General features: G+C 37.0%; 1 protein-coding gene across 1 annotated transcript in view; it reads right to left on the bottom strand.

The window, feature by feature from the left end:
- Nucleotides 1–24,715, bottom strand: part of LOC144475900 (cell adhesion molecule Dscam2) — a 265,598-nt gene that overhangs the window by 64,224 nt on the left and 176,659 nt on the right. The window contains exon 6 of the mRNA XM_078192303.1: nucleotides 16,115–16,364. Coding sequence (XP_078048429.1) covers nucleotides 16,115–16,364 — 250 coding nt within the window. The remainder of the gene's footprint in view (nucleotides 1–16,114; nucleotides 16,365–24,715) is intronic.

Below are 24,715 nucleotides of genomic sequence, written 5' to 3'. Positions count from 1 at the left end.
GTACAACAATTTTCAGGCTCGACTCAGCGGCCACCGAAGTTCACCGAGTGAACACGGAATCCACTTTGACCAAGGTCATTCGGACGCCGTGCAGAGACGCGGCCGCAAATTCGCGGAACGGCCCGCGTGATGAGTTACCTGCGGGCTGGATTTGGAAACGGCGGCGCGGGTCGACGCGGTGGAGGCTCGGGTCCAGGTGTGTCCACGATGCGGTACACACAAGGAACCGGCCGGAGGTCCCGTGGAAATGATCCTGGCACGCCGCAAGGCGGGGTATTATGCACGCAACATTTACATGACAAGCCCTGCACGCGGGCGGAACTATCGATCTGCGGTTTGACGCCTGAACTCGAGTGCCGCCTAGTGAATTAACCCCAAATTATAGAGCCGACAATAACCGAGGCCCAGTGCTGCGCGGCTGTTTGCTCACGGCGTAAATCAGGATGCACCACTGCCGAATGGCCACGCCCCGTTTTGCGGCCCCCAGTGTTATTGTACGCAAGCCGAGTCCGAAGCCCGAGCCGAGCCCGAGCCCGAGGCCGAACACCGAGCCCGAGCCAAGCCAGCTGCTCGTTGTCGTCTTGTTCCTCTCCGCAGCCGATTATCGGAAACCTCGCCCCGCTGCCCGATATATCGCTGATACCCGCCACTTCGAGCTCTCACCAGGCCACGCAGGCCACAGAATGCAGCCGTGCATTCGCCCGGCCTGCCCGATGCATTTCTTCGCCCCTTCTTCCAAGAAACGCTTTATTGGTGACCCAGTTGTCAAGTATGACGAACAGTCGAGGAGACTGCACCCTCCGCGGAACGGCCTCCGTGTTGCGGCCTAGCTATTGAACCTTGGTCTTTGATTAAGAAATAGCAAGGATTGGTGTTGAATGCACTTGTAGTTGTTCGTACACAGTAGTAAACCTCATTATTATTTCTTAATAATGCTGGTTTTATTTTGCTTCTGGAAGGTTTCCGTTTGCGAAACGCTCGAAATCTGGGCTGGTTTGGGAGAATATTCATTGTCAGTTAAAATTTCAGTGGTAATCAACGAGTCGGCCACATGAAAATGATCAGTTTTACAATGAACGAATTCCTATAATTCTATTAAGTATTGACGTTTGAAGATATTCAGCTGGCAACGGATATCGACAGCATTAATTTTATCATATGAGAGAGATGTAATTTTCGTAACATGATTTTAATTAATCATGTGTTGAACCGCTGTACAAAATATTATAAAATGTGAGACTATAAATATAATCGTAAGCGTAAATAATTACCATCATGCGTGAGAGATTGTGCAGTAATCTGATTAAGAAGAGTAAAAGCGTTTTCGAAATCCTTGTAATTATATTATCGTCTAATCTAGAGAAACGCAATGCTATAAGATTTCACGTTATTCAAACGCAGCGTTCTACCATTTGAAAGTGAAAAGTCACTTCAAAATTACGAGCAACGCTGCGCATAGCTCTATTTTTAATGGTGGCAGTTTTAATGCATATATTTATGGAATGTGGTAAATGCATCGCGGGCATTAACTAAAATTCTACCATGCGCAACATGATTTACAAAAGCGATGTTAACCAAACATATGCTTTCACGATGAAGGACCGAGCTGAAATAAAAGTATAACAAAGAGACATAGAAAACCTTATTATATGTTTTATGCATGTCTATTTTCGTTTCTAACAGAAACGTAAACACGCGGATATATCTGTTACGACCATAATTTGCATAGCATTATAATATATAACAATCTCTTATGCAATATAATTTGAAAAGCAGAACTGGGCAGAATTTTGTTACGATGACGAATAGCAGTTGAAGATTAATGAATCGAATTTTATTCGGCGCTGTCGAATAAATATCCAATCGAATAAAAATAAATTCGAATAAAATTTTATTCCGAAAATAATCGATTTAAACAAAAATGATCGTGTCTGTATTCATACGCCATCGTATTCAGGATCACCATTTTTCAAATTGTAATTTGTTCCTCTCAAAGATCGCATTAATATTTATTTCAGACATTGTTTGCCAGATTAGCTGAAATGCATAAAAAGATCAGTGCAATCGCGCAGAAGTAAACATACGCGCAACAAGCATTACGAAATATATGCGCGGGTACTCTGAATACTTTAACAGTGTAAACATGTTCTTAGAAAATTACGTAATAACAAAAATAGTCAACAATTATTCGCATTATTCTACACTTCTATACGAACAAAGAACTATGTTTGTATTATCTTAGATAAATATATATACAAAACGTTTCGTATAATATCCAACTCTGAGGAAAAGTCTGGTGAAATGAAACGTGCTTCAGCGCCATATTAAAATGATAATAAATTTCTCGAGCAATTGCGGACAAAGGAATGATCTCTGAACGACCTGCCGCAATCAGTAACAAAGACTGTTCCGCAGATCCTCCTGTCTTTCGTCGAACTTCTAAGAGAAGTAATCGACGGGCAGGCGTACTTTTCCAAATATTTCTGGTCGGTTACACGTTATATCGAACAACGTATTGTGCCAGATTGTATTACACCGTTGATTGGTTACAACGTTCAATTTGCGGATCGCCAGCAGGAGATTTCGTTCGTTTTCCTTCGGACCAGAGATCCGGCCGACGTAATATCGCAAGCTTGCGAAGCAGTCGCGTGAAAAGAGGGCGGAGACGGGCTCAAAGAATCCGAGGTTCTTTCGGGGAGAAACGACTTCTTCTTTCCTCCGGCCTTCTTTTTTTAAATGGATGATCGTCTTGTTGCCCGTCACAGACTCCTCTAGATTGGACAGAGTAACTTTATCTTCGCTATCGTTTGACTTCCCGCATTCTCCGGAAAATGTTTTCGCACACGTACTACGAATATACTCTGACTTGCGCAGTTCAGCATCTCGGAGTACATTTTAATATGCACGGGGATACGATGAAATGTTATTACATTTAGCAACAATTAAATCGAATTTCACTGTTGTCACCATATTTCGATTTTGCACGTACGTGACAATTCTCACACTTTGTATCGTTCCTTTATTTCATCCATGCATTCTTTATTGTCTAGAATAAAGTAATATTGCTTAATACTTCATTCGTATTTTGTTTATTTTAATCATTCATTCTTTATTGTCTAATTTAAAGTAATATTGTTCAGTACTTTATTTGTATTTGGTTTATTTGATTAATTTATTCTTTATTGCCTACTGGAAAAGAGTAACATTGTCTGGTATTTTCTATATATTTTCTGAAACTATCCGTTGCTTATTTCCCTTATGCACTGACAACTCAATTTAGATCAAAGTAGATATTGTGCAGTATTTAATTTGGCTGAAATCTCTGAGAGTGCAAACTGACCATATTGTCACCAGATCGGAAAAAAGCATTTCGCAATTATTGGTAGGCTATTGCATGGATTCCTACTGCGTTATACTTCATAACCTGGCATTCTTGTGTCATAATAATGTGCTCATCATTAAATTCGTGGCTAATAAGTATGGGAAAAAACAGTTACATACTATTCTATTTATCCGCATATTAAATATTGAATTACATGCATGCCTGTAAATTGTTTCCCTTTAATAACTTTAAAAACTTAAAAGCGTATATATAAATATATTTATAAATAAATAAATATATACATATATATTTATTTATTTATTTTTATATCGTATTGTATATATTTATATATCTGCTTTCAAGTTTTAAATTGTTAATTGCCAATATTACACATTCATCGAACATTTTATGGAAGCATTTTTCCGTGAAATTCGCAGCACTGGCGTCACGTTATTGAAACATTTTACTGCTAATAGTAATCATAAATTTTATGGGTGCGTCGTACTCGGCGAAGGTGTGCGGCACACAGTCACGGACGGCGTTGAAATTTTCGCATTTTCCGTAGATGTGCGCGGCATTGCGAGCCGTCAATTCGTTGATACGAAACAGAGCGTGTCGTTTGTCCCGACACGATTTGTGACTCGGTAATTCGACAGGAAGACATTATTTACCGCGCCGTGATTGCTGGCCCCGTGTTCGCATATTTAGCATGTCGCGTTCGTGCGCGCGCGCGCGCGCTAAAGCGATGTAAATAAAATGGAAGCGAGCCAGGGCCGCGCGCCGCTGGAAATCTCTCTATGAAAATGACAGCACGACATTATCGCGAGGCCTTTGTTCGAGCTCCTGGAATTGCCTTCAGCCATTAAAACGAAAAGAAATAAATAAATAAACCATCGACCGACGAACGGAATATTTACGCGCAGATACTAAATAACGCGGAGCCCACGGAAAACGCGGCCGGTCGGGATGCTCTCGACGCGGCGTTGACAAATATTTCCTCGCTTCGCTGGCGATCGATGGAATCGTCCTTTCCCTGTAAACGAGCGCAATTTTTTCCGAACCATAAGCAACGCGACTACGACGTCCACCGTTATGAAATTATTTGCACGTACGGTAGACTCGAGAAGTCCGAATAGATCTGTCCGAATAATTCAACCGAAATTCAAAGACAACTATTTTCGACTAATCCTCTCCGCTTTGTATCTCGCGTTCCACAAACGTTTTTTCGGTCGAATAAATTGACTAGGAAAGGAAAGAAGAGACAAAAATAAAAGACTTGCCGGCTGGAAGCGTTCTAACGTAACGCGCGCGTACTCGTACATCTGCCACCCTTTACAAAGTCGGTTTTTTCATCGTTACAAAAGTTTGTCGCTTTGATTTCCTCCTTTTGTTGCGCCGTCCGATTAGCCTCTTTCCAATTATTTCGAGTTTTACAAAGCGATAGCTGTTCGCACAGTCCCCGACTTCCACTCGTTTTCACCGTTTCAGGACAGATACTCGGTGCGGCGCGCCGCGGCGGCCGTAGAATGTATTTTTAAAAATTGCGCTTTTGACGTCCGCAAAAATGGTAATTATGCAGTCAAACACGACCTCGTCGATTCTAGATATCATGATATGGTACTTCCTTTAAAAAGCTCTCGTTTCGCGATGAAACGAGAAGTCTGCAGAGGATGAAAAAGTAGTTCATTAGAATAAACTGAAATGACAGCTGAACAATATAATTACTAATATAATTAGAGACACCACGTGATAGTTGTAAGTGGACTGCGGATGTTTATGTAAAATTGCAATTCTGCTTTACTGTATTAAGGTAACATTGTAATGCGAGTCTTTGAAAAGATCGACTTTTTTACATTTATTTTAGAAAATATAGGTTCACACATGCGTTTACAAAACCTCATGTCTGAATTCTTGAAAATAAAAAATTAAATTAAGAAACGAATGAAGAGAAATGTGCCGTATATTATATTATTAACTAACTTATCCCATTTCGGTGTCGCCTATATTTGATTTATGATTACTTAAAATTTAGTTTTTAAAAATTAATTTTTATGCCAATCCATTATAATTGCTCAATTTTATTAAGATATTTATGCAAAATAAAATTTGTTTACATATGTAGCAAAGATCAGTAGTCGCTCCGAACCTTTCATCTTTCTTTTCTTATTATAATAGGCTGAAAGAAAAACAGCGATACCCATTTATTTTTGTACTCTTTATTAAATAATCACACGAGCCTGACATTTCCATTGGTTAATTACGTTTTGAATTCCTTTAAGAATTCCGTTTTGCAATTAGAAATTTATAATTTCTAGTTGGTACACCTTTTAAGGATAAAATAATTAAGCGCAAAAAACATTTCCAACCGTATACCATTTAAATCATTTACTAACAAATGTAAGTATATATTTTGCAAGATAAATCATAAATCAGATGTATCGCATATAAAATTAACGAGAAAAGCAAAACGAATGCGGGTGGAATGAAATTATTTTGCAAACATAGCTTCATAAACAGCGCGAAAACATTTTTTTTTCGATAGCTCAATTAAAACAATTTTAATAATTGTTGAAACACCATAAACCCGAGCCAAATAAGTGGTAGATAAAAAGGTGTGAATCGTAACGAATAACATTACGGGCTATTTGTTTCAATTTATATGATAGAATATTTAAAATTGACAAAGTCATTTCATCGACCTTTTTATGGAAAATTCGTTTTCACGGAAACGTGTACGCTAACTTAAATTGTCCGAAAGTGCTGTTACATTTACACAATAGTTTCGTTACTTTATTTTTTAGCGCAGTTTCGTTAGCAGCTCGAATTTTCCGTACCGTAGTTTTCGTTACAATGTTCATGTTTAAACGCTTTTGTTTAGTCACAATTGCGAGCGCTTACGAAATGTACGGCAATGCAAGCGAAACAGTTAGAACATAAATTTTAATTTGTTTTATTCTACATCGACTGCAAGTTAAGAACAGTAGAAATGATATTAAAAGGAAACGACGGACAGTTGAAAAATAATTTACAACATTCTTAACAACTCATGATCGTTACTTAATTTTAAAAAATATAATTGGAATTCATAGGTTACATTATAATTAGATAGCGGATGAAATGATGAAGTAAAATATAAAACGTTAGGATATTGTTACACTGTTTTTCGACTTACTACAATTGCTAAAAGAAAAACGATATCTTCATTAAATGTATGTGTCTTGCAATTAACATAGGCAATTCTTATTTCGCAATTCTATTTCAAGTTTTTGAAAAACTTGATCTTGTCAAATTATTATTTGCTTGTACATGTTATATAATAAGTTAGAGAATGTCAATCATTTTGTAGGTGATACTTAATTATTTTCAACTTCAAATTAACATATCTCAGAAACGGCGCAAAATATGGTGACATTGTAATAGTTTCTACTTTCATATTTGTTATATTATAACAAACTTAAAACAACCATTTAAAACAATTCGCGTCGTTAACACAATTGTAGATTAAACAAATTGAACGTGAAATAACTTACTAAGTGGGATGTGCATACGTAAAAAATCTGAACGTTTGTATAGTCGTTGTTAACATTTCGTAATGTGTAGACTACAATTTCACATATTATATTAAATGGTGAAAAATTGTAGTAACTTTAGTATGCAACATTATTCGCCCAAAAAGTGTCGCTTTCGAAATATTTAGATTGTAAGTTTTCGAACGAGTACCCTGTATAACAAATTACATCGAATCAGTCTTATTACTTTGCAGACCTACCTCGTAGATCTTCCCCATTCCAATGTGGCAAGCGATTAGGGAAACTCGTGGATTCGGTGGATGGTAGAGTATGTGCCTCTTTAAAAAGCAGCGAGTCGAAGCGTTCCGGGTGATTAATCGCCGCACGAAAAAGGAAAGTTATTAACCACGAGGAACGTAGGAACGATTGGCGAGACGCGACCACGCGGATCTTTTTTCGACGTTTAAAAATTTCCGAGGGACGACGCCTCGACTGAGAAATGGAGCCCGGACCGAGAGATAAACGGGCTCCGCTCCCTTATTCTCCGTTTCTCTGGCGTTCGAAGAGCATCGCTCAATATTTGCGCGAAGTACTAACGCTCTTCAAATAAAACGGTTCACCCCGTCTTCGTTAAAATCGTTCCGACTAATTATCGGATCGGGATGTAAAGGTCTGAACGCGATTGGCCCGCGCCGCGCGCAAAGTGATTCTGACCGCCGACTATCCCCTGTGATTAAACGTTAACGGCCGACCATAATGGCGAACGATGCTGCTCGGTGTGCCATAAACAACGCTCAAAATTTTCGGCGGACGCCAGCCTGTGTGGCGCGCACCAACATCGCTGTCATTGGTTCGCTAATAAAGTGCGTAATTCTATTGACCAATTAGTTATTGATGACCAAGTCGACACGAGAAGTAATTAATTTCGTGGAAAAATGGCTTGGTGTTACGGTGTACATTGCGCTTTACTCGTGCCTGGCTATTTCGCATTTTTATTTGACATTTTTATTAAATATTAGTTATAGAATTCTAAATATCCTTGCGAAATTCATAATAGTTTTAAGTAAATATTTTGTGGATTTTATTGAGATTTATTCTGTCATTAGTTATGTGAATTGTTACGGAATATAAAATTTATCTATACTTGTATGTTACATAAGCCACATAGAAATTCATTTTTTACTTCAATAATTTCAATGAGTTGCGAATCAGTATCAGTAATTCCTTAAATGTATAAATGTAGTTATACGTAAAATCAATATTTTGTGCAACGATTGCAAGAAACTGCATAGATTTTTTTCCTTCTTGATTTCCTTCATTAACAACATAAACAGAATTTCAAATTCTTTTGACAGTATTACTGTTTAATGTTTCACTTAATCATTTTCGTCATAAATGCGCAGTCTTGAAAGATCTCAAGAATTTATTTATATTATTTATGTTCATTTTAGCATATCTTTTTGCACATTATGTATTTCTAGAAAGAGTGACCAGATCAACCTCTCGCGGTACCACTTTTTTACACTGATTTAGATCTTTTTCGATTACAATAATTTCTTAGAAAAAAAAGACACTTTATATTTATTGTATATTTACATCTTCTTAAATAATTAAATATCGGTGACAAAAGAATAGAATTTCACATGTACTTATAGAAACGCAATAACGTCCATGCTTAACAATTTGTTAATTTGTCATTTGTTTGAAATCTCCACGCGTCTGACTCGTTAAACTACAGCAAGGGATTAAATATGTATTTATAAAGACTTGAAAAAGAATACAATGATACTGTCGTATTGTTTTAGCTATATTGAAACTATGAAAAGTGTTAAATGAAGAAATATATTTTGATCTAACTTCTATTTCTTACAGTTCACAAGCATACATTTCATTTTAGATAAAACTCTGCTATCCATTTATTATGAATGCAAACCTTTTCATCTCACTCAATTTTGTTCACCAAACAGCAGTCTAAAGTCAGACAATACTATGAAATCTCATTCAAGGTCGACGTATATCTGATGCGCATACAATCGATAGTCCTTACGTACACACTATCGAACATGCTCATTGTCAGTGATTCACTCTGTCAGATCAAAACATATCAATGAATCCACTGATTCACGGCTCCCATTCATCAATTACAACCGACTGAGAGATAATTTAATCAATGATCGTGTTAATAAACAGTTGAAAATTCTCAAATATTCTTTCTTGTAACGCCTCATAGTTCGATTAAATTGAAGAAAATTGAACAAAAATTGAATTCATTAGTTTTTGTTTCAATATTTTCAGACTCGCATATGCCGGTTGATTAATCATTCAAAATTCTTGATTAAATTGAATTTCCACTTCCATCTGAAAAAACTATATACTATTCAATTTCAGAGGAATTTTTACTGGCCATTTTTGAAATCGTTTCGCGATATATGGATCTCTCTAAAAAAAGATGAATAATATTCAGTGCAGCAGTTGGTCGTGAAAAAAATACATAGCAATGTAATATAACACTTTTGTAATAAAAAAACAATAAATAAACGCAGCATATTTTGAGTTGTTTCGTTCTAGAGCAATTAGAAAAGAAAGGAATTTTCTTAACTGTAAAATGAAATTATACAAGCTTTTGTTCAAATTTTCCATATTCAAGGTACAACGAGGACAATAAAGATAATTCGTAATATTAATAGTTATAGTGGGGTGACCAATTGTTGTGTCTTTGGTTTGTTTTCAGGCATGATTAACTCTATATTTAACGAGTAAAATATATTGGATTTATTTATTTCTTTTTGTTCATTTTTTCATAAAACATTTAATATGTATTATTTGATAAATATAAAGTTCTTACAGCCGTAGATATACCAAAAGCGCAACAATTATTGTCCATAGCATGCCGCACTGCGCGACTGCTCGATAAATACAAGATACACTATAAAAATTGCTGCAGGCAATTTAGAGGATACTAGCTTTGCAGATGTAGATAAGGTCAATGTAATTTCCTTAATGGACGCCGTTCTACCGTAGTAGAGTCAACAAGACCCAGTTCCAACGTGCCTCGACGTTCGCAGACGTTCCAGGTTTAGAAAATCACACATGACCGCTCGAAACATTTCGAATTTCAAAATTTCGGTGCAGACGGTCGCCGGTAAAAGGTGGAATCTCGTGATGGGACGGCGGATGGACGGTTAACAAACGAAGACTGTCGACCATCGGACGAGTGAGAAATGTCTCTGGATACCTTGGCGGAGCGCACATGCGACGCCCGGGCGGAAATGGCCGCCGGTATTTTCGTGTACCGAAGACGGTGGACTGACAGCGTCGTTTAAGGTAATGGATTATGTCACGTGGGGCGGCGCTGGTCGATTTTAAAGACGCCGACGACGGAAGTATTCGTCGAAGCCGGCGTCTCGCCTCGCCGGGAAGTTTTTGCGCGGGAGTTTCGAGCTGCGCCGACACATTCAGCCGGATCCCAACCCCGCGCGCCCCGACGCGGCGTCAAGTTTCTTTCATTCAGCCGACTTCCCACCCCGCGACCAAGACAAATGGTATATATTTATTTCACAGCACGCCAACCAGTGGATTTCTCCTTCCTCTATTATGCATCGCCCTCGTTAAGCATTTCTTTTTTATCTCGACGCTCCACCCCGCTTCTCTCTTCGCCATACTCCCCTTCTCCCTCCCTCTCTCTCTCTCCCTCTCTCTCTCTCTCTCACTTTCTCACGCCGCTTCGTCTTCCGCGACGCGCTCCGTCTTCCATTCGGTCTCTTGTTTTCCTTCTCGCCGGCTTTTCCTCGACCCTCCCCTGCCCCACGCCACTTGGTTCTCGCCAGAATGGATGAGAGAGTCGCGGAGAAATCGAGAGGAGCGAGTAATGAAAGAATTCAGTCCCACACATTGAACGAGATTTCTTGAGGACGAGGATAAAGCGGGAAAAGTCGGGGGGCTAGGATCGAGATCGCTCGAAAGCGATCCATGGCGCGGGAGTATTTGATCATGTTGTCGAGCCTGGTAGAAATTCCGGGTGGAAATCTGAGGGAAAGGGGACGGAAATTTTTCCACTTCGCTCGATATTTCGCGGCGGTCGCCGTGTCCTTTGTTGCAGCGGGAGGAGTGTGGAAGTTCTTCGGCGATCGGACGTTGAATTAACGAACCGTCCGCGGCGAACTTCGCCGTTAATTAAAAATATTCAACTCATCCGCGAGATAACGGGATAAAGCCTCCCCTCTACTCCCCCCCCCCCTCCCCCCACCCGCGCACGTTGTAATACGTACATTTTTATCGCGTTTAACGGGCTTACTTTCACAACGACCGATAAAAACGGCAGCCTGTTTCGCCGAAACTTTCGCAATAGAGTAACCGGTTGCCCGGTTAACACCGCGCTCGGTAATAGCTTTAATTCAGCCTTATTATTTTCAGACGGAACTTTTATAGAAGTTTCCTCCGGGAACTACCGGGACCAGATTATGACCGTTTAGGCACGCTAAGTCGACTTAACCTCTGACGTGACGTTCTTAATGCGTTTATTTTGCACTAGGGCGAATGTGTCAATTACTGTGCCCATTCCGGGGAAACATTATCCGTAGGTGTTAAGAAATAAGCGAACCTTTGAAATTTGTTTTATAAATAATTACTAGATAAAATATTTAGTCTTTCATAAGAGAATGCGAATGTAAGTTACAGCTTTGTTTTTTAATTTTGTACAAATAAATGTCGTACAGAATAACGAAGTTATTCGTTACTTTTGAAATTCCTTCTCGCAGAACATTAATTGCTGGCATAGTTGAGATACACTGGAACGTCTGAATTAAATTCTTTGGATTCGTAAGCTAACAACTGATATCTGAAATCTAGTTTACAAGTTTTCAACAATTTTAATAATCATCGAAATGACCGCTGTTTGAAGAAACTGTTTCTACCTTAAAAAAAAAACTTCAAATGCTTCTACGGAATTATATAATTTTCATGTCAAAAAAGTTATACGCTACGTTGCAGAATACTCTATTCAGAATATTTTCATAGAATATTCGCTACATAAAGTGTAACGACGGCCAAGTTGAAAAATCTAATTTCGAGAAAAATGTAAAAGAAGTCTTGAGGTACTTTCGTTGTGGCAGAGTAAGTTCTTTTAAACATCACATTCACTCGTTAGAACTCTGGAGTGATATAATTATCTCTGTACACATTTATCTCTGGACGCATTGCAATTTCTATGATGGTTTTAACGGTATTAACAGATTCTGTGTGCAAATAGGCTAGGTAAGCCTATTTATTTAACGACTAATTCGGTTTCAGTGATTTGCAGTGCACTTTAATCATGTACGGGTCGATTTGGCCGGTTATTTGAATAAATACCGCACCAGTGAATGAACGTTTCCCGTATTATATGAAAGTGTAAAGTTCACCGCGCCCTTTTCCCATCAAAATTTAGGTAGTAACATTCTGTTACATTATGCGTCCATAGATGTATTTTGCAATGAAAATGCAAATGCTTTGAAAATGCTTAGAAAAGTGCATAACTAGCAAAAAATGTTAAAATTGTATTCACAGATTTGTAAATTTGGCAGTGATACCGCTCACTTACGACGATATCGTTCACGAGATTAAATAACCATCATTTACATGTTTATAATTGAATAAAGGAACGGTGAAGTGGCTTTTTCAACTAAAAGTTCAATTCATGAGATACGATAAAGCGGCAGTGATAATGAATTTTAAATGAGCTGCTGGAAATTTTAAAATAACTCGAGTTGATGGTTACTCAACTTTCTCTTTTCGTAAGTTCTAAGTAGTATAACTATTGTAATATTTTTCAATTGTGTTAAACCTTTCAGATCTATATGAATTTTCAAATTATTGTAGATTAATTGTTAAAAATTGTAACTATTTATAATGTAAAATATTAATATTTATATAATGTAGAATATTAATATTCATATAATGTAGAATATTAATATTTATATAATGTAGAATATTAATATTCATATAATGTAGAATATTAACCCTTTGCACTCGAAACCATTTTAACTGTAATTGTAAAATAACTTTTCTGACATATAACATTTTCATTTTATGTGACAAAATGTCTTTTATGCATATGAAATTGAATTTTGTAATTCATGCAACAACAGTTATACTTTTAATAATTTTTGAAAGCTAATTTATTATAGTATAAAAATTATTTTTTAACGTGCTGTAACAATTTTAACAGTGTCTCAGAGTCACTACTCGAGTGCAAAGAGTTAATATTTATATGATGTAGTATTTTAATATTCATATAATGAAGAATGTTGAATATACGTACATTACTAAAGTATTTATGTTATTACTTATAGTTTTATTTATGTTATTACTTATTACTTATAGTCGATAAAATATTCATTGGAGATCTTAATCTCTTAGCTCTATATGACAAGTATTTCCATCATAAAAAAATAACAATGAATGTATAAATAACCTAATGAATGGATTTGTCGTGAAAAAGTTTAATTACCATTCCCACGAAAACTTTGATGGCAAGGAAGATATATTTGTAAGGAAACATTTCAGAAGGCGTGATCGATTTCTGGTAGCACAGTTCATTGTACTGTCCGTTGTTGAGAAGATGGCACAATTCTTACCGTGTTGCGAGGGAAGATGCCTGATCTGCACGCCCGTGTAGTCCCCACTTGTCTATGACCTCCCGAAACTCAATTTTATTGGTAAACAAAAAAGACCAATAGTCGTCTCTTGATCAGAACGTAGCTTAGTCAATAATAATCAAAAGTCTAGAATGAAAACAAAATAGAAGAGGCTGGGAGAGGATCACAGGCAAGCAAGACGATGATGGAAGTCAGGATGCTTTGTTTGTTTACAATCAACCGGGCTCGAGTGCCTTGTTTCCTTGAAATTGGGTCTAATAGAAAACGAAAGGTAGGGGAAACTCATTTTCCTACTTCTGCGAAGGTGTTAACATGGATGGTGAGAATCAGTAGAACACTTATCCCTGTGTCATCTTTGGAGCAACGGACAGTAGAAGGTTTAAAAACTGATTAGAAATGTAAATCCTTGTTCAAACGTAGCTGTATTCAGAACGACATAACCTTGTTAAGATGGCTATAAACATGTTTATCCAGTTAGCTGCGTACGACGTGTATACACGTTATAAGGAAATAGCAATTTTACATCTTACAATAAAAATACTTTTCTTACGATTTATGTCAAAATGCTTATGGCAACATATTTATCAATTTCGCACGATTCAGAATAATTTTAGAGCAATTCTCAAAAGAACTATACTCAGTATGATCAATAAATCGCGTAACAAAATTTATCTTCAGAATATATTGACGCAGCTAAGTTAATTTACAACTTTGAAGCTCAATGAAAACATACGTATAGGGCAAATGTCCCAATAACTGTGCCCCCGGATTAAAAATGTACAGAAAAAGAAAAGTTTCATACATAAATTGATATTTCTCCTTGAATCGAACATGTTTATTTATTTATTTATTATTATTGCCTTAATGATTATTACAATGATTTATTATCACTTCTTAAATTATTGTAAGCCCGGAGGAAAATGTTTTGAAATAAATCGGCTTGTATTATTACTTATTACATTATTATTTATTTTATTATTTTATTATTATTGCACTAAACCAATATAGATAATAATATAAATTATCAATTTATATGTAACACTTTCCTTTTTCCATAATTTTTTAATCCGGGCGCACGAAAATTGGGACATCAACCCTATTAGTAGCCCGTTTCGTTCGTAAAATTGTGCAGCTGCGTGGGGCTAATTTGTGTATTATCAAAAGCTTGCACATGATGTAAACAAAACCGCCTGCCCAGCGGCCGTTGTTTGTTTAGTCGTCTTCTCACCACAGAGCACACCAGGTTTTCAATATTTTCATTCGATGTTGCAGCTATATTTGTTTACACTATGAAAAATAGAATAAAAACTGTGTGCTCTGAAATATCCGTTAAACAAACCCCGTTCATCGTTCCCGCCGCGATTGGAGCATTATAATTATTGTTACCGTGATCAATGGCAACAAACATAATGAACTTACGTTCGTGCCAATAATACGGAATGACGAATGTACCGTGACTGCCTTCCCGATATCAATATTCATGCCGCGTTCTAAATGATTGCCAACGACGGTATATAATATTAAAATCGTAGCTCGCAATTAAAGCGACATTGTCGAGTGAGTTATTTAATAAATATTTAACGTTAAACCGTGCGTCCGGCGCACGAATATCAGTTACATCAGCACCACTTTATCTTCCGTTGCAGCTTTTGCACGAGTGCCGGGCGCGACTGTTCATCAAAAATTATTTTGTTCCGTATCTTTCACCGGTAATTGTACACCGTCGCGTTCTAAGCTGAGTCGCCGTGACAAATTGCATTTCACTCCCTGCGAAACTGTATCTCCGCCGCCCCCCCCCCCCCGCGGTACCATTCATCTTCAGCACCTTCGCCTGATCGCCGCCCACGCTTTTATTGGTCTTAAATTTTTAACTTTCAAACCGGCTAATTCCGCCGACGCTTGTACCAAAGTTTCCCGCCAGTTCTCCCGTCCCGTCCACATCCTTCTCGCTCGACTCGGATGGAAAATTAACTATTCAAATATACTAAGTTCGTTGGAAATAAAGGGCCGATTTAAAGACGTCGTTACCACCTTCCTGGAATTATTTTTACAGAACGATGTAATTCGGTCTTCGTTTCAGAGAATATTTGCGTTCTGTCATTACATTGTGGAATTTTAACGAATGAGAAACTGTAATTTTGAACTACGTTTATTATTGACAAATAATTGCATGTGATAAGTATATGGCGAGTCGTTTAACTCGTTCACCTTAATTTTTCTTTCCTTACGAATGAAAGTTTGTTGATATATAACATTTAATCATGCCGTTCGAAAGTCTACTAAATACAGAATGCAATACTATTAAGCTGCAAGAGTTCTAAAATTAATGTTTATAGAGATATTTTTTAGTTAACATACAGTGAACGAAAATATAGGAATGTTCTCTAATATTGTTTAGTGAAGAAAGCTAAGTATTCTGATAATGAAATTAAAGGACGATTGAATGTATCAGGGAATAAAAAGAAATTAAAAGACAACTTAACAAACAAAAGATTTCTTTATTTTGTTTTTGTAAATGGTATAAAATAATATAACGCACAATTACGCAGGGAAATTTGCATGGGAACAGTCATTACGTAGCAGTCTATTCGAGGCATGTCAGATACAGGAATGATCGCCTAATTATTTCCCAGTGATTCAATACTCACCCCCGAGGCGTAATTCCGCAGTGGCCTGGACCATCTCATAATCGTTCTGTGCGAAACACTGATACATCCCTTTGTCGTCCCTAACGATAGAGGAAATTTGCAGCGTGGATCCATCCGTTCCCGTGATCTTGTTCCTCCCCGAGGCGCTCTCACGGACCGGAAGTCCGTCTTTCGTCCACGTGATTACTGGCGTAGGCTGTCCGGTGACGGAACACTGGAATTCCGCGTCTTTGCCCAAGTCCACAGTGACCTGAAACAGTTATCGATTCGTGGGGGGTTATCCGGAGCACGTTCGCCCATAAACGTCACTTTTAATCCCCCAAACTGTCCCTCGAGCTTAATATTGTTACCCGGGAAAGTTAGCCGGTCGATTGTATCGGGGAAATCTGCTTTGCCGAGGACGGCTGTGAATTTCAACCGCGAGGTTTCCTGCGTATCTGCAGAACGAATACAGTCAATTTCGTTTCCAGCCACAGTCGTGTACTCTTTCGGTTCTTCGTCCGTGATTTAGTGCTCAATTCGGATACTTGTTTACCTCACTTAACGCCGAATAAGAGGTAAATGGAAAATGAAAATGTTAACAATTTTATAGCCAAAAATACTCCTTCTGTCTACTTATTTATATATAAATATATAAATTTATATATGGTATCATAGCATAAATAGTGTAAATATAAATATATTTTCGGAACAGGCACACTATTTATTTTATTTTCAATCTTCCAATTCTTATTTTTGAAACTTGGATCTAATAAATGGGAATAATGTAATTTAAATGTGTTCATTAAGTCTATCATGCAGGTCAAAATGATCGATCTTATACTTTCAATTTTCTAAATGTTCAAATTATGAAGACCTTTTCTTAACAAGTTAGCTGTCACAACCTTCTCGAAAATTTTGTGCATGGTTGTTGTAATATAAAATTAAGTTGCAATGAAACATTTGTTTTATTTTTAATTTAATTTTATATTTAATTAGCTGGTTTTAACGGTATACTTGTTATAATAAAAAATGATACCATTTCTTCGTGCGGTGTATAATCGTCGAAAATAGTTAACTAGTTAAAAAATCATTCCCTTATTCAAGCTTATATTAGAAGAGTCTAAATGAATATATAATTAATATAATAATTAAGCTTATAATTATTTATTGATGTTACAGGGAGCTTCCTTTATAATATTACAGAACGGATTTCAATACTTTATCGGGATATGGAGTATTAATAGTCTACGAAACTTTACGAAACTCCGAAGACCCGCTTACGAAAGTATGATCACTTATTGCGAGTACGGCACGACAATAGACATGCGAACGTCGCGTGAATTGTGCCAACACGAGCTTCGGGTAGCGTACCGAGAATTATCGCGGCCGCATAAAGTGACCGAGTCAGACGTTGTAAAATCCGCGCTTTGTTCGCGGCCCGGGGAATCAGCATATTAATTTTCCTCTCTAATTTTCCGCATGATACTCGAGAACTCTGGTGGATCATTTGCCTCTGAGAGTGTTCTTTGATCTTGTCAAACGTATATTGGCAGTACTATGAAATATGCCATAGAATCGAACGTTCGAGAATTTCAAATCAATGGCTACGGGTTCGGCGTACAGTGACTTCGAAAAGTATTTGTGCAACCTTTCCTGAATTCGAACGAATCTTTTTGAAGCGATCGCGAATTACTTAAACAACTGATGCAACATTGACGAAATTATTGTTCCAAGTTCAGATAAAAATACTAAAAGACTTTTCCAATCTTTCATCATTTCTCAAAATTATATACATTTGATATTGTTATTTCAATTAATTAAAAATTTTGCAAGACATTCACATTTAGGAAGACATCTCCCACTTTCATGACATTATAATATGTTTTCAATACTGCCTGCCGTAAAGTGAATAATTAACAATTTCTTTAGACACTGGACCAGTTAACTCGTTCCTCTAACATTTAAAAGAAATGCATGTCGTTGTCTCAATTCCGAAAACGTTATTCTGCTTTGGAAGTGACTGTGACCCGAAACTTGATTTCGATGGCTAGTACCATCGAACACGTGTCCACTCAGGCAGAACCAGACGAATTCCAAGCAGATAGAATACGGCGACTCGAATGTCCCGGTAAGTAAGTCCAGCTCTTCGAAGCTTAATTGCTTCCGGATCGCGCCAGCATCTCCCTTTGATCAGTTTGGCGGTGCCGACTGATTTATCATTAAAGGGGATCGCTTCGGTTAAATGAGAATCGACGGCCTCTTTTCCATCGACTTCGTTGACGTCTGTTCTCAAATTTCATACGGACCCTATATTTTTCACTCGTTGATCTAATCAAAATCTGCGTCGATCCTTCGTTTACAACTTACAGTGTAATATCAATACGGTTTGACCACTTTTTAGGAAATAAATCGTAGTGTCTGTATTTTCGATAAAATCAAACAGTGATTAATCACAATGAGCCCTAATCACTTAGTAATCTAGCCCTTTGCACTCCGCACCATCATGGATGTTATCTACCAGCACTTATGAACCTTTATATTGTATAATAGTAAATGTATAGTATTATATACTTCCGGGTATTTTTGTAAACTCGGGGGAACATTTGAAATTAATATATACGCCTGGAACAATGTAAGATATAATAATATTCAATTTATATAAATTTGTAGATATCGAGGAATATTTGGAAATCAACATTTTTTTTCTTATAATTTATCTTCTTATTAATTTATCATCTGTTAGAAGAAACAATACAGTCTTATTTTCTTCCACCCACATCGCAAATAGTTTATATATTGTTCAATGTATTGTTCATCGAATATATTCACAGACGTATTCTCAGTTTTCAAAAATCAATTCTCAACTGGTCATTATATATCTTACATATATAATTATATATCTCAGTAATTGTACCGTATTCTGATTTGTTTTCTTCAGAGAAACGTACATTTTTCAAAAAGTTAAACTGAAACAAGTTGATTCCCCATACTCGCTAATAAATTTTAATATCTAGTGATATACTAGAATCACGATGTCCCCTGGGAGGAGACAACGAAGTGCAAAGTACTAGAATATGCATCAATTGTGATAAAGAAAAATATCCATCTTTATGGTCACTCATAAATCAGGAAATAATTTTATCAGATTTTTTTACTGCGAACAACGTTTGAATATGAGCCAATGATTATGTACAAATTGCACGTGTGTTTACACGTGTCATTTATAACACACGCGTGCACTTGTATTCCAACATATATGTGCGCGCGTGTATATTTTTAAATTCGTGTGAATAAACCATATTTTTTCAAATTATTGGCATGCTTCAAAAATAAATATTTCAAAACACAGGTATTTTATTCTACGCGAAATAATTACGCAAAATATAAAATATTAGCAGTACACGGGTACACGTGTACAAAAATACACGTTTCTACTATTCTCTATTTAATCTACTGAGTTTTAATTATAAATGCATAAAACCCGCGGTCCAGTTATTAATACTAAACCTACCATACAATAAAATAGTATTGCTTAATAAAATAAATAAAATAAATTACATTGCTTCATAAAAGTGAGAAGAACGAATTTATACAAATTTTGTAAAGCTTTTATTATAAAAATGCTTGTTCTAATAATGTAATTTATTCAAGTATTTTCCACGAAAGCGTCTCTCAAGTTTGTAGGATTACAAAATAAGAAAATAGGTAATTTTGATAATTTTAGATAATTTTGATCGTCGCAGATTTAATGTTAATCTGTAGTTAATACATTATTAACATTATATATTTATTGTTATAAAACAAGGTCTTATTATTTTTCCCTATCCTAAATCCAACAATAACTTAGTCTCCTCTCTTAGACTTTTTATTTATATAATTTATATAAATATTTTGTCGCAAAATGTATAAGTGACAGGGCTGCCCCTTTACTGTTTCAAATCGTTTACAATGCGATCGTGGATTCTACGCATACATAACATGACGAATGCGACTAATAATGCAAAACACGGTTTCCATAGTATATTTTATTTCCTCGTTACCTAAAACCATTATCTAAGGGACAAGTTTCCGTTTAATTCCAGCTGATATGAAATAATGTATAAATCTCGATATTTACATGCACTTTCGCCCGTCCACTCCAGCTATTTACAATTTATTAAAGAAAATGAGGTAAGTAGAGTATAACTTTGCGTCCTACGACTGAGCATCGTTATTTTCTCCTTAGCTTGTACATCATACGCCGATGTGAAAGAGGTCAAATACTCATATTTATTCATACCATTAAAACGATCATAGCTCGCTTTTTATCGAACAACGAATCCGAATTTTCGACTATAATACACGTTAAGCAATTTATTAGGTTGGTAAGAAATTAATGTCGGTTTTCGAACTTTCGAACTTTGACGCATGTTTTGGGATAACAATTCACTTCTTTCTGTTTACCTTTCAATGTCATCTTACAGTGCAGATGTCGCGCTGCATGCTGATAGCTATGCTTCTGTTTGTACTGTTAATTTGCGCTCACTTGAAGTTATTGCCTTCGTAATAAATACCAAGGTAAGTTCGTGTAATATTCGTTCGAAGAATTTATCAATTCCAAAACAACAGAATTTTACGCTACTGGAATTAACAAACTGTCAATTTATTGGCATAAATGTGTAGATTGTAATGGATCTTATTTTGATTAAATGAACTTATTCCGATTTGTGATATGTCGATTTAAAGATATAGTTTGGAAACCGACATTATTTTCTTCCCAACCTAATAATACAAGTAAAAGACACCAGGTGTTACCAACGGAAATTATAAAAAGACTTGACCTGGTCAGTTGCGACTAATCGCACCCCGTATAACAGGGAGATCGAATCAAGTGACCTGCTGACATTTTCATGCCCAGTCTTAATTGATCTCTGGTTGACAATGTCGTCCTTTGAGCTGGCCAGGATTCCGTCTTATGTATTATTAAAGAGGCTCGTTTAACGGGAACCGGTTGCGGTATACAAAGGGAACACAGGATGTGACAGGGATGATTATGCGTTTGCCTTACAAGCGATGCATCAAGATGGCATGTCATACGAATGCACGCTACCAACGCATTAATCTAGAAGCATTTGGACACTTCGTGAGATCTGATTGACAGTTTATCATCGCGATTATGACAGATTTATTGCGAAAGAATTTCATGTCGTACTGTGAGTTACGCGAACTACTTCACTGTTAAACTACGTTCTTAATCTTTATTTGTTTATTATCGAATTCTCGTTATTGAGATAGAGTTTGCGTTTTCGATGGCTACGATTAGATTATTAATTTTATTTATTTATGACGATAATTCATGGGTGAAATGTAGAATAGTTGAAACATTAGAAAAATTTAAAGATACTGGTTTTGCGCTCGAAATTAGTCCTTTTGGAGACCTATTTATTTTATTGTAAATTAAAGTACATCTACTGCAGGATGTCTTTGCAAAGCAAAATTTTCAAATTCAATATAGACTTATATACTTATTTATAGAATAATAGAAGTTTTGTTATATAATGGAGTTGCTCATTTACAGTATAAATTGGTTAGAATCAATATCACGGTAAAATTTCTGAGAGATACAGGCTTAATAAACAAAATATAAGGTCTATTTAAATAGAAGGTCGCTAATAGCCTTGCAGCTGATGCGACGTAAAACCTCTAAGAAAAAAAAAAAATTTCACGGTATTTTTGTTATTTCTTTCTGAAATTTGAAAACCGTCAGATTGACGAATGACATAATGTGCCGATAAGCCTTTGCGCTCGAAACTATTCTGAACAATAATCACATTTTTAACAATTCTTTAAATATACACTAATACAACAATGTAAAAGGTACTTCAATCCTTTGTGCTCGAAAGCTTCGAAGTTATGTAAAAAAAAGTACCAAGAATTTCCAAGTAAAACTATCTATTTATTCACGAAAATTGATTTAGTCACCTTCAAAATAGGTCTCATCCCCTCAAAACATTTATCAAACTCTGAAAAAGTCATAGCCTTTAACTTTTTCTGCAAATTCACTTTTCTGACCACAAATGACTCAAGGCAATTTGAGTTCTCGAAATAGGAATAAGTGAGACAACGCCACATAAATAATAAAAATTAAAAATACACAAGCATGATATTTTGCTAAGTTTTCGTTCAGATACCAGTACCAATGTAAAATTTACTTTGCTTCTATAATTACACGCACCACTATGCATAATTATAATTTCATTTAGTATCGATATGGAGTGTATACGTATAAACTTCCCCTGTGAGTACTTAGCAGTGCGTACTCATATACGAAAAATCGTTTGAATACGCGCAATGGAAGTGAGAAATTCTAGGAGCTCTTTCGGTAACGTATAATCACATAAAGAGAACTATAACGACAGAACTCATTTTGCTCAGCCAGAAACGCGCTTTACGCCGGCGTGCGGCGGTATAGCCCTGGCCAGGTTTCACACGACAGCGATCCAGCCGTGAAAACGTTAGTGGATCGTCAAAGGAAAGGGTGGCAGGGTTCTCGAAGCATATGGAGCGTGGGCCGATCGGCGCGAGACGGGGGTGGCGAAGTTCTTACGCGGCTGAAAGCATCTCAATAAAACGGGCTCGCCGCGAGATAAACGGCAACCCGAATACCGCACGGCAGCCGATTTGGTACACGTGCCCGGGATTACCAGGCGGCGGATTTTGCCAGCCAGCCAAAGAATTCGACGATCGCCGCGCGTTGAATCGCATCCCGTGGCCATTAAACGTTGTCGGGAGGATCGCGCGTTGCTCCCCTCCCTGCCGCTTTTGTTTCGCGACCCTAAAGGAAACTTTCTTTTAAACCGAAGACGGTTTTAAATATCCTTTGATACGGTATTCAACGGGAAAAGACGGAATGGGAGATAAGATGCCTGGGATGGCGCCTTCGGGAGAGGTGGGAGAGACTCGAGTGAAGAAAGAAGGTGGTCCGAAGGCGTCGACGAACTCCCCCCATCTACAGTGGGTGAAGAAAGTATTGGAGCACTTCCAAAACGCGATAACTTTCTACAAACTGAAGATGAATGACTTGAACTTTTGTTTAGACTAGTCTATTGGACAATGGTGAAAATTACTTTCTTTCAATTTTACTATTGCTTGGAAAGGTAAGACAATTAAATATCACTCGTTTTTCTAACCTTATCTGAGTTTATAACGAAAATGTAAAAAATGCGATTTTCGTAAACAATGTCCCACGGATGTCCTAGAAACGTCTAGTGTAACAAATCAAGACGTTCATTTGTCAAGATGTTCATTTTAGGGCGTAAAACGTTCAGACAGAAATGGACGTAAAATGGACGTTTATAAGACGTCCAGTGCTTAAATGGGTATTCATGTTGAAGATCTTATCACATATTTTGTATTACAGCAATTAGTTCCAACACCTAGCATTGCTTGATTTGAAATTTGAACGAAGATACTGTCACAGGAAAAATAAAAACTCACCGCATACGAAGTGCTACGTGTTACACTTTTAAATAATTATTATAAATGTGTAACGCTGATAGGATGCTCAAGCTACATTAAACCAATCGTATTCCGTGCTCAACTCCCGGTTAAATCATAAATTCGCCGAATGCGAAATATCGTCGTTCTATTCGTCCTCGATTTTCCTTAAGAGTTGTACACTATCGCTGACACATACATAATCGTAGCACAGCACAGAGCGCGCGTTCTCTGAGGGACGGGGAGTCTTTCGAAGCGCGTCGCGAGCGAATCGTAACGGTGAATAAAGGAAATTATTGCAAGAATTTCGAGAAAAATAGGGGGCAGGCAGTCGTAAATTCCGAGGAAAGCGCGAGAGATCGTGGCATGCCCGGGACCGGAATGCGAAGACATTTTCTCTGTGCTCGCTGCATGACGCTCCGGGAGGCATTCCGGAGAATACGACAAATGAATTGCAAAGCGGCATGAATGAAACGACTCCGCTGTCAGGGATGTTAAATAAATCAAACTTCACGGTCGTCGCAATTGAAGGGTCCCGCGAGATTGCGACAAATGCTTGCTAATCTCACGGATCGCGCGACTTTGGTTAAGGTGAAACTAACTTATTATGAAATACCGATCGATTGTGAACCCTACTTGAAACTATAACACAAATAGCGCAATAAAGAGTATATACAGCATGAGAAAATGGATGTAAAATTTTTACTCGTGCGTTTGCTCGAATACGGATGTTTTTGAGCAGAAACGTACTGTTTCCTAATGTGTGTTTCAATTTTATCATTGTTCTATCTATGGAACTGACATTTCAAATGGATGTTCCAGAATAGGGACATTTAATATGGAACGTGTGGATGCGGTACGAAAACAGTGTCTCATAATAAGTACACTTATTATTAGTCGTACTGTACTATTTATTAACGAAAGCACATTTAAACTGTAACAAAATTGATGATAATTTTATACGAAAACCGTTCTATATAACGTGCAGCGGAGCTCGTTACTGTTGGCTGACAAATTGCTGTGCCTTTGGTTTAGATGTATTACATTTTTTCATTCTTTCATTTTGTTTATTCGTGAATAAAGCAATTTAATGTGCCTTATTTGACAAATGTAAAAATGAATGTGCCAGAAAATAAAAATGTC

This window comes from Augochlora pura, chromosome 10 (assembly GCF_028453695.1).
Source record: "Augochlora pura isolate Apur16 chromosome 10, APUR_v2.2.1, whole genome shotgun sequence".
Lineage (NCBI taxonomy): Eukaryota > Metazoa > Arthropoda > Insecta > Hymenoptera > Halictidae > Augochlora > Augochlora pura.
This window is presented reverse-complemented; position numbering and strand designations above follow the sequence as displayed.